Raw genomic sequence first — 19,736 nt, forward strand, 5'->3', positions numbered from 1 at the left:
TTCTACTTTTAGAAATTCTAGGAACCACTAGTAAACCTGCAGATTGAGAGCGAAGTGCTCTGTTAGGAACATAAGGAACAATCAGATCTCTGATATAAGATGGAGCTTGGCCATATAAGGCTTTACATGTGAGAAGGAGGATTTTAAATTCTAATCTGGATTTAACAGTAAACCATTAATTTTAATCGTAACTACATTTTGTGGACTTCCTGATAGTAGAGAGTTACAATTGTCCAGCCTTGAAGTAACAAATGCATGCACTAGTTTCTCAGCATCACCCCCCGACAGGATGTTTATAATTTTTTACAATTTTCCGAAGATGAAAGGAGGAAATTCTAGAAACCTCTTTGATATGGAATTTAAATGACAGGTCCTGATTAAAAAATAACCCCAACTTTTTTACTTTATTATCTGAGATCAATTTAATTCCATCCAAATGAATTAACTGACTAGTCTGCCTCTTTTTTAAAGACTCCGGTCCAAAGACTATAACTTTTGTTTTGTCTGCATTTAGGAGCAGGAAGTTAAGAGTCATTCAGGTTTTTATGTCTTCAAGACGTGCCTGTAATCTATGTAATGGGTTGGCTTCATCTGGACTTATAGACAAATATAGCTTAGTATCAGCCAGCCTGAAAAATATAAGATAGCTTTTACAATAATGTAATTTTGATAAGACACACAGCAGTTTCCTGCCAAAGGGCAAGTGGGAGCCTATTCGCGAACTTGCAAGAACTTCGCTGGATGTCACAAGAACTTTGGCGGCGCCAGTGGAAGTGTTTATCTTCCAAAACAACAATGGCGTCTGTGCAAGATATCAAGGTCAGGGAGGTGGATCTAGAGTTGCTAGATATCGAACAGGTACAGGATCTGTTAATGGAGCGAACCTCCTCAATTAACCTTTTGTCGTAGTTGTCCATAGTAGTTGTTCCTCAATTTTTAAAAATGGCACGTCACGGCACCAAATTGAGAAGGATGACCACACAGACTGCCAAAAAGGCATACCAAGGACCAATCACAAACTTTTATCTGTGTGCTTCCACTTGAGGTCTGCAAGGGTTTGAGATGGTCTGACGAGTAGTTAGGATTTTTCTTGAGGTGCGCAACGATAGTTACAGGATCACTGCGCGGGGGCGTGGTCCAGCACAGAGGCAGATTTGACTGTTGCAGAGGCTATGTGTCAGAAGAATAAAGGGCAGATTATACTTCTGCAACCGCACACATCAAATGGGTCTGGTCTGGTCATGAACCAGTTTTGCTGGTATGCTTCTGCACCGTCGGTCTTGAATTTCTAGGGCCGCACAGCAGTTTCCCTTCAAAGCGCAAGGGGGAGCCTATTCGAGAACTGGCAAGAACTTCGGCGGACAGTCACGAGAACTTCGGCGGTGCCGGCGGGAGTGTTATTTTCCAAAACAACAATGGCACATCTGCAAGATATCACAGTCACAGAGATGGATCTAGAGTTTCTAGACATCGTAGAGGAACAGGTGCTGTTAATGGAGTTGGCAAATCGAATCGAGAGGGACGACCACACACACAGCTGAAAAGGCATACCAAGGACCAATCACAGCTGCTTTTTGTTGGCGCACTTCTGCTTGAGGTCTGTGCAGGTTTGCATCGGTCTGACGCGTAGTCAGGAGTTTTTTGAGGTGCGCGATAACGGTTGCAGAACCTCTGTGCGGGTGGCGTGGTCGCGCACAAAGAGAGATTTCACGGATGCAGAGGCTATGCGACAGAAGCATAAATTGGTCTTAAATTGGCCTTAATGCAGAGAACAATGGATCCTCGAAAAAGCAAGATATCAACTTCATCTTATGCTCAACTTTTTGTACTCGATAATTTGATGTTTTAAAATGGAATCAGAATCAGAATAAGAATCAGATTCAGATTTATTGCCAAATAGGTGTGCACTTACAAGGAATTTGAATTACTGTTGATGGTGCAGAAAAAATAAATATATATACATAATACAAATTCTATAGTTATATACAATATAAAACATACAATATACTAGATACAATATATGGTATATTGCTATGTACTATATACACAGAGTAGGCTGTACATTAATGTAATGAGAGGTCTGGAGATGCTACATCAGTGTAGCTTCTAGGTCCTGAACGGGGGAGGGAGAGAGGCAGTGTCAGTGTCATGGAGGTCTCTGGGCCTTGTTGATAAGGCTGGTAGCGGATGGGAAGAAACAGTTCTTTTGGCATGAGGTTTTGGTCCTGATGGACCGCAGCATCCTGCCAGAGGAAAGTGTCTGAAATAGTTTGTGGTTGGGGTGCGAGGGATCAGCCACAATCTTCCCTGCATGCCTCAGAGTCCTGGAGGCGTGCAGCTCCTGGAGAGATGGAAGATTGCAGCCAATTACCTTCTCTGCAGAACGGATGACACAGTGCAGTCTGCCCTTGTCCTTGGCACTGGCACCAGATTCCCAGATTATGATTGAGAAGGTGAGGTTGGACTCAGTGATGGAGGAGTAGAAGTGCATAATCATTGTCCTGGGCAGGTTGAATTTTTTCAGCTGCCGCAGGAAGTACATCCCCTGCTGGGCTTTCTTGGTTAGGGAGTTGTTGTTCATCTCCACTTAAGGTCCTGTGAGATCCTCACTGAATTTGAAACTAGTTTAAATTGGTTGTTCATAGATGTCCTATGATTAGCTGTTTGCCTTGCCAGTTATTTTCTTTGTAAAGGTGCATTCACACAGAATGCAAAACCTGCAGGCAAATTTGCACCGCTGGTGAAAGGTTCCACTGTGTCATTAAATATGCTGGTCGTCTGTTTCACATCAACAAAGCACACTCTGATTTTACCTAACAAGTTTCTGTGGTTTATTTACTTTGGAAAGCCAAACAAAACCAACAGTATCCCTGGACCTGCACATCCTACAGAGATGCTCCAAGTTAAGCAAGAATCTATGTGTGACAGTGTGGTCCTGTCACTATGCCTCCAATTGATCATGTGTCCCGGCTGCTTTGCCAGGGTATATCCGTCTGGCTGACCGGTCAGCGTGAATGACTTTTACCTGAGAGTCAGTGGCATCAAATCTCATTGTTACTTGCAATATATGGCAGGAAAACAGCTGTTTCCCATGCAGCTCAATGTAGGGTGAGACAGCGCTCTGTTTCCATTTAAAATACATCCACAGCCAGAAGCCAACAGATGCTTTAGCCTTGATACAGAAATATTTCGGACCGATGAACTGCAGTCACGTCTATGACGTCAACCAGTGGTGAAATGCTGCTACTGATTGGCTATGCGTACTCAAGCAGCTCAAAGAATTGTACTGAATGGTGAACCGTAAAATGCCTTAATGTGGTGTGAATTGGCGCTATATAAAAAAACTGAATTGAATTAAATTTTAGACCTTTATGGCTTATACAACTTAAAGAAAAATTTCTGACAGAGTGGAAAAGAGTCCTCTATCTCGTTTCCATGTTCTTGATGCAGTGATCTTGGCTGCAACTGCCAATAAAATCTTTGAAAAAAGCTTCAACACAAAACATTAAACCTCAACCCAACTGTTTAATCATATTCTATCTGATCCCAGATCCAGGATTTGAAGCTGAAGGTTGTTGATCTGGCCGGAGTGAAGAAGCCTGCTCTGAAGAAAGTGCGTATGTCAGCTGATGCCATGCTTAAGGCTCTACTGGGCTCCAAACACACAGTCAACATGGACCTCAGGGCCAACCTGAAGCAGGTCAAGAAGGAGACCAAAGAGGAGGTAAATATTTCAATTCTAACAAAACTGTTCCATCACATTACTGTTTTCACCTTTATTTTCTGCTTTAAAATTAATTGAGATTATGCTTAAATGTTAATTAATAGCAGTAACTGCCAATTGGTTAAACACCAAAGATATTGTATCTATTAGTTATTCTGAAGAGACGCCTTAATAATGGCCAATTAAGGGTCATATTCTTTTTTTTTTTCTTAAGATAATACAGGAAATCTTTACAATGAACGATGCAATGGATTTTTTTTTGTGATTGTTGGTATTGTTAGTCCAGGTATTAAGAGTTTTTTGTTGTTTTATCCAGACAACAGAGGCGGTCGGTGATTGGCGTAAAAACATTGAAGACAAGGCCGACAGGAAGAAGATGTTCGAATCTTCTTAAAATTCTTCAGGATCTGTGAGGATGATGCCAGGGGAGGCAGGTCTGACTGACTGAGCTCATCTCTTTGGCCCTCGGATGCATTCAGGGCCAAGAGTTAGGACACTGACTTACTTTGTGTTACTGTTTCTGAGCATTCTGTACAGCAGTCAGAAGGATGTTACATCATCAGGAAGCATTGTTTATGTGGTTAAACCTGTTTTCTTAAAAACATCACAGAATGTACTGGTTTTCTCAAAAGCGGTAGAAATAAATATGTCGAAAAATAAGGAAATTTGTTGCTGCTTTTATTTAATAGTAAGGTTATTTAAAACCATTTTGATACTTGGGTGAGTCTGAAAAGAGTAAATTGTTATTTTCTTGTTAAGGGAGATTAATTCTAATAATATAGAAAAAAATGACATAATATACATATATTTTGTCTGTTTTTTTAAATAATGATTTCACATAACTGTAAACATTACGTTATTTTTACTAATGTCCCCAAACTGAAACTTGAATCTCACAGTTTGTTATCTGACCTCTAATTTCACTTTTTTATACAGATTGTATGCACGGATAAATTTTTTTTTAGACTGGAACAGGTCAGAGCACATCGAATGACCAATACTGGGAATTTTTTTTTTTTTTATTATAATGTAGGAGACACAAATCAATGTTCAAAGCAAAACATAAGACTTCGGGGCCTGTCAATGGTAAACTGAATTTTTCTTTTTACATTCCAATATAGCAGAAAAAAGGTATAAAGTTAAGGCCAAACTCTTTGACTTTCTAATAATACTGATAGTAGTCAGGTAGGGATAAACCATTGGGAGACAGAATAGACAGATACTGAGACTGCTTTGAATGAGAACCAAATAAATGCATAGATGTTGATTTTTTCTTTTAACATAAACAAATACACAAATAATTGATAATTTAGCTGCTTTACTTGGATCACATCTGTTGGAAAATAAATACTATTTCCCTTTAATTAAATATTTGATAGTTTCCATATAAGTATAAGGAAATAATGCTTAAAGGTTGGAATGATAAGTAGTCTGTTTTTTCATTGACAGTAAACTTGGTAGAAGGAGTCTTTAGCTAAGATAGGAGACGTCTGAGATAGGAGCAACTTGCAGTGGGGCTGGGCAGAGTGTATTTCAGGAGCTTGCAGGCCTATTGGTCTGACTTTCAAATTCATTTCCATAAAGAGGTTCTCAGCATTCTGCTGAGGCATCTCAGGCCACCATATATACGTATTTCATTTTTCTCTGTCCGTGGCTTTGGCAGTGTCTGCTTTTCTTCCAACAAGTGTATACTGTCCTCCTTCCTTCTCTCCATAGGTGAGAACTTCTTCCTTTCTTTTTCTCCAACCTGTTTGAGCCTCTCTGTGAGCAGCATCTTTTCTTTAAGTGACAAGCTGGTTCACCTTTGGCCAGTTCTGAATCCCTAAACTCACTTTCAACATGTTGTAGGTCACAAATGGATGATTTAATGTGATCTGTTTGCAGCCAATTGCAAGTGTCTTAAAAGTTTACTGTATTCCTTTTAAATTTAATTGATCTTTCATGACACAGGTTGTAAGTTTGCTTTAGAAAATGGTTTGACTACATACGATTATTCAAGCCTGTGTTTTTTGGACAGAGTTAGTAAAATGTTACATTTTATTAATGTGTAACCTGTAAAAACCTTTGATTAATTTTGCAGACCGGATTTTGTTTATCTTAGTTTTGTTATTCAAATCACATGGTCATTTTTTCCAATTAAATATTTCATTTAACGGAAAATACAACTTCGCTAAGTTTTGAATAACTATGATTTGTAATACCTATTATAAAAAAAAACTTATTTTTTCTAAATTAAATGAAACCAGTTTTGTTTTCATGTTAGTGGGTAAATTCCATGATGGCCATGCCTCATTTGATCGGTAATATCCTTGTTTTTCGATTATTTCCATGTAAGAAAGTTCAGCTTCGTTGACAGCTAATGCTGTAAGAATGATACTTATGACACAAGTTTATGGTACCTTAAAAAAGTGACACCCTAGCTGGACCTTCCCAGATTAGTTCAGTCTATGTTGCTCTTTCTCAGCTGTGGCCTCAGATCACGTTACGTTGCAAATTCTGCTGTATATCGATGTCCGTGATGCTGATCTCAGACAGCTGATGTGCTTGACTCCTGCAGAATTCCAACATCATATTCTTTTCTCTTATTAATATTTTAATGCAGATCGTGAACGACAAAGGCCATCAAGATGTCTGAGTAAGTTATAATGTCTTTTGTAATGACTGTTTTAAGTTACCTCTGAATATCCACACAGTTAAATGATTACACCATGTTTTTTTTTGTTTTTGTTTTTTTACAGTTGTGTATAGTTTTTGAATAATGCTGTAAAAATGTCAAGTTCTATTAATCAGGGTCATTGCAATTATGAAAAATCTCTCTAAACAGGAAAAAGATGACATCCAGCCGTCGGCACCACCTGAAGGTAAAAGATACGCAGACATTCACCTCTATAGATCTACAAAACCTGCTGCTTAGAAAATTAGGAAATCTTGTTAGAAAATATACTGTATACAGTTGATCAAAAACCACAAATAGTACTGTAGCTCCTGACAGTCTGTTTAATGTTGTGGAAGGATAATATGAAGTCGCAGATTACATACATTTGTTTGCTGTTGTTTGGTTCTGCAGAGCCTGGTGCTTCAGGTTGCTGCAAACTGGCTGGAGAAGGAAAAGCAGGAGACCATTCAGGCCAAAGAGGCTTATATGGCTGAGCACTGTCCCGCTCCGGATATGAATGGAGATCAGGCTGCTCTCATGGTGAGAAATCAGATCAGATTTTATAGGGAAAAAAACACAAAAACAGAAAGGTATGAAGAAGTGAGACTGGAAGTTTACTGAGAAAAAAGGCAGAAATAGCTTCAGAAAGACTATCTACTAACTTAAAAAGAGTCAAAACAACACTATGACACTTTTCTTTCATTTCATTTCATTATTCAAACTCAGAAAAATAAAACAAGAGGGAGAAATGACTAAAAATGCCTACATGTATATTATTCATAAATTATAGAAACACCATTAAGGAATTAGAGAGATCTTTTTAATGCTTTTTAATGATCTTTTTACCTCATCTACAGTCACTAACTAACCAGAATTTAGCAGCTGAAAACACAGCTATGCTGCTTGAGAAGATTAGCTGTTTGCCATAAATTTTCACAAGACAGAGGTCACTATCACCTTTTGTTCTAGAGTGTTGCATTAAGACATGGGAACATGGTTCATGCTAAAAGAGTTCAAGTTATAAAATGTGTTGAATATTTTACAAACTTAAGTGTTGGTTTTAATGCTCAGTGTTAAGTCACATTTGACAAAAAAAATAAGCAAGTCTACACCTTAGCATCACACTGCTGATCTGCACTGCTGTTCCTGAGTTCTTCTATTCAGTTTGGTTAGAATTTAATGAACATTATTGTTAAGCTGTTTCAATATAGTGTCTTTATGATTATATCCGAATAGGAAGTCTGCAAAAAGCTCCATGCTGCCATTGACAAGATTGATGAGGAAAGGTACGACATCGAGGCCAAAGTCCAAAAGGCAGAAAAAGAGGTGCGTCATAGAAAGACACTACAAAACCAAAGTGAAGGAGAAGAAAGCTTCATTGTTTTATTTTCTCACAGATTGAGGACCTGAAGATCAAAGTTGTGGACTTGGTTGGAGTGAAGAAGCCTGCTCTGAAGAAAGTGCGTATGTCTGCTGATGCCATGCTTAAGGCTCTGCTGGGCTCCAAACACACAGTCAACATGGACCTTAGGGCTAACCTGAAGCAAGTCAAGAAGGAGACCAAAGAGGAGGTGAGAAAACACGTTTATACATTTTTACACTTAGGCTAAAATCCAGAAAAAAATGTTAAATCCGTTTCTGTGACTTGGATGTTTTTTTTTTTTTTTAACATATATATATTGCAATTAGAAAAAGATGTTTCTGTCCTCTACAGCCAACAGAAGCCGTGGGTGACTGGCGTAAGAACATTGAGGATAAGGCAGACAGGAAGAAGATGTTTGAGTCTTCCTAGATGGTCTCTGCTGCTCATCTATCTGTTTACATGAACTCCACGTGTCTTATGTGCCGGTTGAACCGATGTTCATTTTACAGCTGAGGGCTAGTGTGTCTCAGGGGTGTCTTTCTGGAAGAAACGTAACGTGTCAGTGTGACTGAAGGGGAGTTTTTGCACTTTGTTCTAGTCTGGAGGGAGGAGGAAGAGAGTGGGGTTTAAGGTTCACCACAAAAACACCATGGTTCCATACACACAGCAACACTCATACACTGAAGGAAACAATAAATAAATCTGTAAAAAGAAATAGTACGTTTGGTCTTTTTTCTGATGTCATATTTTTCATATTTTATCCTTAAATACTGTAAGAAAAGCTACTAAGAAGAAACTAAACCACCAACTAATTACCAAATAAATTTTGTCATGTTTAAGTCAGCAAATTAAGTATGAGTTTGCTAGTCCCAGTCTAAAAATCTATGACCTGCTTGTTTCAGTGGTATATGAGGCGTTAACTTATGGCTGCATATCAGTATATTCAGCCACAGTGATTATAACAGGGTCTCTAACTTATCATTGAGATCTGCTGTTCTCGAACTTTCAGGTACGTCCAACACAGCTCAAGTAGACGATTATCTCTTCAGCATGCCATCAACTTTGGCATAAAGCCTGCTGACAAACTGCCTAACTGATCCAGATTTGTTGGAGCAGGGATCCATTTACTAACTGCAAGGCAGCAGATCTTGATAAGCAAATCTGGGATTTTAGTAGAGTCAAATTTAAGCCTCAACAGTTGCATTATTCAATCAAAGTAATAGAGCTTCTTTAGGTGAATAAAGTAAGTTTGCATTCTGTCTACTGTAATGAGTTATGCACATGTTTTTTCATAAATAGAAAATCAAAAATAGATTAGCGTAACAGCCTAACTTTAACATTAAAATCCTTTTTAATGGTACTAAATGCGTTTGAGTAAAGTTTTTAAGAAATGGTAAGCTCAATATTGAAGTCACAATTCAATGACTCAATGAATTAGATAAATATCTTAGACCCAAATAGTTGAATTATATCAAGCTTTACAGATTATATATGTAGAAGGTACAAATTAGCCTTATTTATTTATTGGTAAAATAACAATTTGTTGTTTTTATGTTTAGTACAGTTCTAAAAAAAAAATGAATGTTGCACTATTTATATTACATTATTCTAAATACTGAAAAAAAAAACCCAAAGAAGATGTTATATAAAAGATTGTATACCTTTTTTCACTGTCACTTGGCATGAGCTGAAAGTGATTTATCTATTTATCTTTATTTAATCAATGCTTGTGTTGATCGTTTTAATCTATTTGACTTCCTTTAAATATTCAGTCATAATCCTACTCCTTGTATGGGGCTTTGAGCTTTGCCTCCTGCCAGAGGTCTCAGACACTCCAAGGCTCTAATGTTTCCTCAGAAGCTAACTTTATCCCTGTAGCCTTTGGAGGAATGTCAATGAGATGCCTCTGAGTTATATTTGGGAAATGTAACTTTACCGGGATTGGTTTGAAAAAATAAAAAATAAAACAAGTTATTTTTAAAATCTGATAATTTCTTTCAAATGTAGAGCTAATAATTAACTTCTGGGTAATCAGAAATTTTAATACTGGGCAGAAGAAGCACAGTTATAGAGGAAAAAGCTCCAAACAAAAACAAAACAAGCCTTGCTGAAAGTTGACACCCCCCATCCCACCCCCATGTATGTCACACATTTTAGGGTGGTCAAAAGCAAAAGCAGCAGGAGCAGCTGAGTCCCCTGGTGCAAGTAATGGCTGAGTCCTTTACTGTCTATCTGTGAAGTTTGTAATTTAGCAGACTTTGATGGAAAGATCAATGTGTTGAGAATGACACAAAGCCTTGCTTACAATGAAAACATTTAATGCATTTTGATAGCAAGCAAGATCTCAGCATGAAGCTTAGCAAGCACTTTTTGTGTATAAGATAAATGTCTGACACAAACTGTTTGCATAGTGCTCAGCTCAGACACTGCTTCTGGTTAAATATCCATTTGACCAAATTGGTTTCAATTCAATTTATTTATATAGCGCCAATTCACAACAAATATCATCTGAAGGCACTTTACAGTTCACCAGCTCATACAGTGAAATTGATTCAAAGCTTTCTATTTAAGGAGAAGCGGTTGATTGCATCAACTCATTGACTCGGATGCAATCCCTCATGAATTGTAGCATGGTTTTTATTTTTAAGTACATGTAGCCTCATAATCAAATCACATGATCTTAATTAAAACATGATTTATTGCTTTCCGAGGCTCTTAATTAATAAATATCCCCACAAGCAACAGTGGCCCCTAGTGGTGGTGATTTTTACTGGTCAAATTCTGAAACCTTTAGGATCTAACCCAGCTCTAGTAAATACTGTTGTTAGTCTATATTTAAAATACTCTTTTGTTCTGACAGAAGGACATGGATCAGTGGTGAAACATTTCAGCAGCTAGTCTTAATTGACTGTGGAAAAAAACTTTGATTTACTGTGATATAGCAGAGCATTGACACTTTATGAAGAATCACAAACCTTAAAATAGAGTTGGTATGCTTCAGTGCAGCGATACTTACCAAATTGTTTGCGTCCATACTAGTGAATTTGTGCAAGTGTGGATACTTTATAAAACAAGGAAATAAATCAAAAGAAAGGTGCATGTTTTTTTGCAACCAGAGACATCAAGCCTAATTTTTGGCAGTTGCAACTAGAAACCATGCTTAAGCAGCCACTGCTTTCCATAGGCAGCTGAAATAAGGGTACCAGATCAGCTGCTACACTGGGACACTGGTGAATTTAAAGTTTTGTTTTAGCCAATGTGGATTAAATGTGAATGGGGTGTCATTGTAGTTATTGCCTTTTAGTCAGATATTACTTTATAATGATGATGTACATCTAGTCATAAGCTGTCTGTGTGTCTGTCTGCTCCTTACCTGTTTCTTAGAGGGCGCAGTCATTGGCATTCATGATACAATAGCAACTTTTTCTGGTTTAATTGGTTGCACCTAATTTTTAAGTGACAAACCGGTCAAGAAGAATAATTAGTCCTCGTCATTAACAATGTTAGAGCTAGTTCCTCTTTAAAAAGCAAAGATTAAAATTTCAACTTGAGAGCTTTTATCCATGATCTACCAATCCAATCGCACACATTTTGTAAATTATTTCTATACTGTTTTCCATATAAAGTACTACTTGAAGGCTTATTGAAAAAAAGTGTTGTGTCAACATAAAAAAATGAAAGTATTTCTACCCAATCATAATATGCTAAGTGATATAAATGCAAATATGCTGGTTCAACATAAGGTGTCGGTGTTACTATTATTTATTTACAAGGTGTAAATCCAAGATAATGATGGGAATGTTGGGTGAACATACAAAATGCATGGAAAGTATTTCCATCCAATTGTGATTCACTCATTTGACAGATGACAGTTTTGTTGAAATGAATGTAAACACGCTGAATAAACAAAAGCTGTTTTTTTTTTGTTTTTTTTGTTTTTTTATTAAGGGGCACTATGCACCACTCCCCTACTTCCTGAATTTAAGGCAGCTTTTTGTTTTCCGTATTTCTCTACCGGATGAACAGATTAATCCAGGTGTGTCTGGCCATTGTTGTCATAGTTACTGATGCCACACACCTGGATTAATCACTTCGTGTAATAGAGAAAGACAGGAGACAAAGGAGCTGCCTTACATTTAGGAAGTGGTGGAGTTGTGCATAGAGCCCATTACAATGGGTAAAATCCAGCATAACCTCTGCATCAGTAGCTGCCAAGGGTGGAGATTGAAGTGGGGCTGGGAACAGCCTTCAGACTGAACCTAGAGAGGATCAAACAGTAAGGAGACCAAAGGTGCAAAGTTTGCACTGCAAACACAATGACATGTTTTAAAGTCAGAATAGAGCAGACCCACTTCTGTCTGTATGCAGATAAATGTTTCATTTTCAAAAGTTCTTTTTCAAATTGAAGTATGAAACAATATGATCATACAATATGGGCAATCATAAAAAGTAAATTCTTGGTTGCACTGATATTTTTTTTACCTTTTCCTTTGTACTTTCCAAGTTATAGATGATTCATCTGTGTTACTGCCATTCTTCAGCTCATTTATCATCTGTCACTCTGGGAAAGTTGCAAAATGTTGTTTTTTCAAAATATGGCACAAGGTTTAGCTTTGGGGCTGGCCATCCTTCTTATTTATGAGTTCCAATGTGAGACACTGCTGACGCTTCCCATTGCCACTTTTGTGAAACCTTTGGTTCAAAGATGCCCTGCTGGAGGAAGGGCTCCATACAGCCGCCTCCTCCACCACCAAGTGTGAAAAGCAAGGAACTCAATTCCTCTGTGTCTTGATTCTGGGGGGGAACTTTGTTGATCCATAGTGATGTTAGTCAACATGAGGTCAAGTAATTCTGATTATCCTTCAGTGTCGCCTCTGCAGGGAACTTTTGGCCATGCGATGGCGCCACTGTTGCGTCAGTCAAACTGCCCACACCAGCTCGCCTCCTTAGTTACCAGTTTTTGGTCATTTTTTAATGAAAAGATCCAACTTTGTAAAACCTGAGGGCTGCTCCAGTCCATCTGGATGGTGACCCCTCCTAAGCCCCCACCGTGGATTCCTTTGTGGGAGTTATTTCTGCATCAAGAGATGGGGAGACCGGTAGCAGGGTGATACTTTCTCCTTTCATTCTCTCTTGTTGTTGTTCATCAGTGTTTCCCAGCTAAGGATGTTGGCTTGGCATTTAGCATTATCAAAGGCACTATGAGGTTTTTGTTTTTTTCGAACTATCGATGGCCTTTCTGGTTACTGTTGCAAAGTTCTCAGTACTTGTGTGCATGTTCATAATATATGCTCTTCCACTCCACAAAAATTATATTTCATGGGATATTGATATCCCTAGCCTTGCATTATAAGATTCAACAGAAGCCAGAAGACACAACATTTCATTATGAGAAGGATGGAGAAATAGGAAGTCCCTGACGCAGCCTCTATGTCCCATTTTATTTTGTTGTATTATTTTATTGTCCTCTTATGTTATTTTTGTCTATTTTGTGATTTTATTTATTTTTATTATGTATTTTATATGTGCAGAACTTTGGTGAACATGTTTCTGTTTTAACCGTGCTATATAAATTAAGTGGATTGGATAAGAAGGTTCTCAGTGCCTCTTTGCTGTGGTAAGTTGAAGTGCAAACAAATTGTAGTTTTCTGTGCAAGGCAGCAAAAAAAAAAAAGAAAGGAAAAAGAAATCAACATCTGCTCCCTCAGGGCTAAGCCCCTGTTATCCTAGAATCCTAGATCCACCCCTGGAGACAGATAATGTTGAGGAGTATACAGAAGCAACTTAAGGTCAAGGTAATAGAAACCAAGGAGGCATACAGGAAGAGGCTGGAAAGCAAGCTTTGCATGGATAGCAGTGAGCATCCTTTTCAGAAAATTGTTAAAGAGCAACAGAGTTGCTCAAGTAAGAGGGTTCTCTACATTTTAATTGAGTTGCATTGCATTATAGAGACCAGCCATCTGTTCCCCATGAGCAGATGGTTGTTCATGGGGAACAGCCATCTCGGGTTGTGGGGTAGGTTTAGGACTAAGGTGTGAATTGAGTTAAGGTGAGGTATATGTTCTGTGTTAGACTATACACATGAATGGAAAATAAAGTAAGGCAAAGTTTTCATAAATACAGCAGGAGATAATATGTGTGTTTTCTTGTTTTTAAATCATTGTGGAGCCTATTTTCTGGAAAAAAAGAATGCCGTCAGTTACGACTTCTCGTTGTGGGGTCGGATTCCTGGACCCTATGGGGGTAATTGTTGTTTTAAGGTAAAGGGTCACATTTAGGACTAAGATATTAGTTGAGTTTAGGTTGAGGTTATTGTTAGGTAGGAACCCATAATGGTTGTGTTTAGGGTAATTGTTACAGTTAGGCTGCAGTGAGATAAGTTTTTGTGTGTGTGTGGGCACGGGCACCGACAAGGAGGGGCACCATCTGTGCAGAGTATGGGCTGGAAATCTAAAGGTCAAAGTGGAAAACACCTGCAAAGATGGTAGAGAACGATGAGAACAAGATCCTGTGGGACTTCCAGATACAGAGGGACCGAATGGTAGTGGCAAACCAATGGACATTGTTGTGGTGGACAAAAAGCAGAGGAAAGCCGTTGGGGTTGACATAGCAATACCAAATGACTGCAACATCAGGAAAAAAGAACATGAGAAAGTAGAGAATTACCAGGGGCTCTGAGAAGAGCTGGAGAAAACCTGGAAGGTCAAGGCATCAGTGGTACCCATGGTCATTTGGGCACTTCAGGGCAGTGACCCCTAAACCTGAGGAGTGGTTACAGCAGATTCCTGGAAATACATTAGGTATCTCGGTCCAGAAAAGTGCAGTTCTACGAACAGCAAGGGAAATTGTGTTCATGTTTTCTTGGACTGGGTGTGGATCCCCAGGAAGACAGGTTTCTGCTGGTCCCGGCAGCTACTGCTTCAGTGATGACGGCCCTGGGATGATTAAAATCTGTTTATTTGTTTAGAACCATTTTGTAACACATCATCCAAATGAATTTTTCAGAGCCAATTCAATCAGATTGTTCAGACTCATCCTCTTAAAACCCATTCACAACTAATAACTCAGAATGCATGAAAATTCCACCGGTAAAATGATTAACAATAAAGACATGTTAGACATCGTTGGAAAGCTTACATTCTCCCCAATACAACTGCCAAGTTCATTTTATGGACATAGCACGCACCAAATCATAATTAACACAGATGTAGCAGCATGTCAAAATGTAAACAAACACAGCAGCCACAACTACATACCTTTGAAGGCATCCAGGAGCCATTTCAAGCGGCTGGATCAATGTGCAGAGCTCCAAGCTGAGTAATTGTCCTATTGTTTGAAGTCAGGATGCTGATTTTGTTTTATTACAATGCCTTAGGCTGAAAAAATAAAACACAGCTAAAAAAAGGCACTGGGGGGTAATTTTAGCTTAAAAAGCAGCAGTTTCACTATTTTTTCATATATATTTATATTATTATAGGTGTAATAATGTTACATTTTGTTATATACAATGATTCTGAAAAAAAGTGGAAAATACTTGCTTCATAAATGTTTTGTGGCCATCAAAATGCTTCAGTGTTATTCTATGGTTCAAATAGTAAATCAAAGCATAGTGAAAGCATTTTGCACAATTTGGCACATTTGGAGATTTTTGTTAAAAGCCCCCACAGCTCTGGAACTGTCGTAGCTAGAGGTCTGAAATTTTCTGAATTTGTGGTTGACATGATGTAGAACAAACATAATACAATGAGACCTGCCTTTTGTAAATGTGATGCCACAAGGTTAATTTCGCTGATTTCACTCGTGCGTTTGAGGAGGAAAAGCAAAAAAAAAAAAAAAACTTCCACAGCGCTCCGATGTAAAGATGTAAAACAAAAAGATTTATTTCACAGTTTCTTGTGTTATCCTTTACATGAGCAGTCAAATCTTAAATAACCTCCACAAACAAACTACGGTTGAAAAACCGTGTGGCTCTGTCGATTCTCACTTGCAGCGCCGTCGCCTTTTTTCCTCTCTCTTTTCTCTCCCTTAACACCGGGCTGCGCACTTCATTTGCATAAATTGCAAAGTGGCCAATGAAGATATGAGGCATACAAACTTAAAATAAAACACTTATTCACAAAACGTTATGAATTTAACTACATGCAATATAATAAAGCTTCCTAAACCTCAACAAATTCACTTATTAAATTATTAATTAAACAAATACGTTTTTACAATAACTGAATATTTTCTACATTAACTTGGCCTCCACATTCCGGCCCCTAATTGTGACCCTATTGCACAATTACCAACTTAAAAACTTGTGGAGCCGAGGTACTCAAACACCCTTCAATGAACAACATAAAAATATAAAACGAACTTATTAGTCTCTACCAATGATTGCTTCAGCCTGATTCCTGTAAAAGACAAATCTTTGTTATGGGTCTGTCCATTGTGCTTGTCTTGGTTTTGATCTTCACTTGACGCACCAGTCCTGTCTTGTCTGAGATGGTTTGGATTACTTTCCCTGTGACCCAAGAATTGCGTGGAGCTGTGTCATCAACAATAAGCACGATGTCTCCAACTGCAAAGTTGCGAGATGGACGGGTCCATTTTTGCCTTTCCTGAAGCAATGGCAAATATTCTCGTGTCCAACGTTTCCAAAATATTTCTGACATATATTGTACTTGCTTCCATCTCCGTCTTGCGTAGAGATCATGCTTGTCAAACAATCCAGGAGGAAGCGATGGTTTGGTTTTCAGAAGCAATAGATGATTAGGAGTGAGTACCTCCAAATCGTTTGGATCACTGGACACCTTGGTTATTGGCCGACCATTAATAATAGCTTCTGCCTCACACAGAAGTGTATGCAGGCCCTCTTCGTCCAGTGTCTGTAGTCTTAGCGTGACATTTAAGATCTTCTTCACCGACTTTATTAATCTCTCCCAGACACCGCCATGATGGGATCCAGTGGGAGGATTGAACATCCATTGAATGCCTTGCTGTTGAAGGTGGCCTTCAATCTTGGACACGTTCCATTCATTAATGGCTCTCTTAAGTTCACGCTCTGCACCAATGAAATTCGTTCCATTATCAGAACGAAGGATCTTTACTTGACCTCGTCTAGCAATAAAGCGACGAAGGGCGTGAATAAAGGAATCTGTGTCCAATGAGGCTGCCATTTCCAAGTGTACTGCACGAGTAGTTAGACAGGTAAAAATGACGCCGTACCTTTTCACTACACTTCGTCCACGTCTAACCTCAAATGGACCAAAGTAATCTACTCCAGAGTTAGTAAATGGTGGGTCATCTGGAAGAACTCTGTCTTGAGGAAGGTCCGCCATTTGTTGCTTTCCTGCAACTCCATGCGCACGTCGACAGACAATACACTTAGAGAGTATCTGTCTTACTGCAGTGTTGGCACCGGGAACCCAGAATTTAGTTCTCAACTTTGAGATTACATGATTACGACCACAATGTGCCAAGTTCTCATGAATTTCTCTGAGGATAAGCTTTACGACGTGTAGATCCTTACTTAGGATTGCTGGGCGCCTTGACTCCTCCGGGAGTGCAGCTTTCCTAAGTCGTCCTCCAACCCTGAGAATGCCTTTTTCAAGTACTGGATTCAGTTTGAAAAGAGAACTAGTCCTCTTCACTCCCTGACCCTTAGAAAGTGCAGTGATCTCTTCGGAAAATGCTCTAGCTTGGCAATAGCAAACAATTGCTTCTTCAGCCTTTGCAAGATTCTCCATAGTTAGTTTCTTGATGTTCGCTTTAAACTGACTTTCCTTGAAACCTTTCATTTCCTTTTCAACATCTGATTGGGTCTTAATAGAACTTAGCTCTTTCCTTTTGCGACACCGTTGCAGCAGAATACTCTTAACTTTAAGCATCCATGCGACCGCCCTTTTTAGTCGAAACCAGGATGAGAAGTACTGCAGGAATTCCTCCACTACATCTTTATATTCCTCAACAGTGTGAGCACAAATCAGTGTACTCTTCACCTCTGGGTCTTGTATAGTCAGATCTCCACTGGTATGCACACTCTCTGGCCATTCGTCCATGTGTTTCACAAGAAAGTCCGGCCCCTGTAACCATACGTGGTGGTGAATGAAGCTTTCTGCCTTGAGACCCCTGGATGCACAGTCAGCGGGATTCAATGAGGTGTTGATATACCTCCATTGCTGTGGATCGGAGCACTTCAGGATGGCATCCACACGATTAGCAACGAACGTGCGGAACCTACTAGTTTGGTTATTGATATATTTCAGCACTGTGGTACTATCTGACCAAAATACAGATGGCTGGAGTGGAAGTTGCAGTTCTGATGTTAAAACATTGTCCATGCGTGCTGCCATGGTTGCTGCAGTAAGTTCCATACGGGGAACCGTTACAGGCTTAAGTGAGGCCACTCTTGCTTTCCCCAGCATGAATGCACAACAAACTTCGTTACTGATATTCTTCTGCAGCAAATAGCTAACTGTACCATAGCCCTCTTCGCTGGCATCAGCAAAATGGTGCAGCTGGTTGTATACCGACAGTCCAAATCCTGACGTTTTAAAACATCTTGGAACACTTATGTTCTCCAGCAGGTGGAGCTGGGTCCTCCACTCTAGCCACTTATGAGCCAAGTCTTCAGGTATGATGGCATCCCACCCAATCTTCCGCCTGCAAAGTTCTTGCAGAATCTTCTTAGCCTGAAGAATGACTGGTGACAGGATACCCAATGGGTCATAGACAGAACTCACAATGGAAAGGATGTTCCTCCGAGTGGCAGCCTTGTCTGTCATTATGATCTTGAACCTGAAGCTGTCCGACTGAATACACCAGTGGACTCCCAAAGCCCTCTCTATGGGTAGCATATCCTGGTCCAGATCCAGATTTTTAACTTCTGATGTCCTCTCCTCTTCTGGGATAGCTGACAGCACTGCTCTGCTATTGCTAATCCATTTTGTAAGTCTGAATCCGCCTCTATGACATACTGCTCTCAGAGTGTGGTACAACTGGATGGCTTCATCTTCTGAACTCACAGACTTTAAACAATCATCTACATAGAAGTTGTGTAGCACTGTGTCAACTGCTTGTTTGCTGGCCTGGTCTTGGTTGTCTTCGGCACATTTACGGAGAGCGAAATTGGCACAGCTTGGTGATGAAGTTGCACCAAAAATGTGAACCACCATCTTGTACTCCAGCATTTCCTGAGTAATGTCGCCAGATTCCCACCACAGAAACCGGAGAAGGTCAGAATCATCATCAGGCACCCTTACTTGGTGAAACATTGCTTCCACATCTGCCATAATGGCCACCTCTTCTTGCCTGAATCTAATAATCACTCCAAGAAGGGTACTTGTAAGATTTGGTCCTTGTAATAATTGGTTATTTAAAGAAGTACCTTTGTATGATGCTCCACAGTCAAAGACCACTCTAAGTTTGTGTTTCTTAGGATGGTAAACTCCGTGATGTGGCAGGTACCAAACCTTCCCATCGTCACGATCAAGGTCTTCTTTCGGAACCTTCACTGCATAACCTTTGTCTATAATGTTACTCATGAAACCTGAGTATTCAGTGTGGAACGAAGAGTTCTTCTCCAATTTCCGCTTTAGGTTTAAGGCACGTTGCTCAGCCACTTTACGGTTGTTGGGCATCTTAATATGTTTGTTCCGTAATGGCAATGAGATCCTGTAATGTCCATCCACGATGGTAGCTGACTGTGTCGTAATCTCCATAAACTGCAAATCTTCCCTTGACATTTCTTCTTTCTCGTTTCCTTTACACTCAGGAAAATCACTTTTAAACTGTTGACTCCAGAGTTCATCCAATGTGCTTACTGATATGCGATTTGCTGAAACTTGAATCAACCCTTGTGTTGCACTTTGTGAAATTTGTCCTTGGAGGGGTTCGCTGATGGTCCAACCAAGCCTCGTTCTCACGGCGTATGGACCACCATTTTCACTTGCAATAACCTGCCAAGGTTCGATAGCTTTAGGAGCGTTAGCCCCTATCAGAAGACTAAC

General features: G+C 39.3%; 2 protein-coding genes across 3 annotated transcripts in view; both read left to right on the forward strand.

Moving 5' to 3' along the window:
* Window positions 1-4,594, forward strand: part of LOC107093600 (troponin I, fast skeletal muscle-like) — an 11,741-nt gene extending 7,147 nt beyond the window's left edge. For both annotated transcript variants that reach the window (XM_015388766.1, XM_015388765.1), the window contains exons 6-7: window positions 3,551-3,724; window positions 4,041-4,594. In XM_015388766.1, coding sequence (XP_015244252.1) covers window positions 3,551-3,724; window positions 4,041-4,118 — 252 coding nt within the window. In that variant the 3' untranslated portion in view covers window positions 4,119-4,594. The remainder of the gene's footprint in view (window positions 1-3,550; window positions 3,725-4,040) is intronic.
* A 750-nt stretch (window positions 4,595-5,344) lies between these two features.
* On the forward strand, window positions 5,345-8,458 carry LOC107093601 (troponin I, fast skeletal muscle-like). The gene is made up of 7 exons (XM_015388767.1): window positions 5,345-5,440; window positions 6,327-6,359; window positions 6,549-6,585; window positions 6,792-6,920; window positions 7,617-7,706; window positions 7,778-7,951; window positions 8,095-8,458. The coding sequence occupies exons 2-7, from the start codon at window positions 6,352-6,354 to the stop codon at window positions 8,170-8,172; spliced, it is 516 nt and encodes a 171-aa protein (XP_015244253.1). The 5' UTR covers window positions 5,345-5,440; window positions 6,327-6,351; the 3' UTR covers window positions 8,173-8,458.
* The last annotated feature ends 11,278 nt before the right edge of the window (window positions 8,459-19,736 follow it).

Source organism: Cyprinodon variegatus, unplaced genomic scaffold (genome assembly GCF_000732505.1).
Source record: "Cyprinodon variegatus isolate N-32 unplaced genomic scaffold, C_variegatus-1.0 Scaffold434, whole genome shotgun sequence".
In the NCBI taxonomy this organism is placed as follows: Eukaryota; Metazoa; Chordata; class Actinopteri; order Cyprinodontiformes; family Cyprinodontidae; genus Cyprinodon; species Cyprinodon variegatus.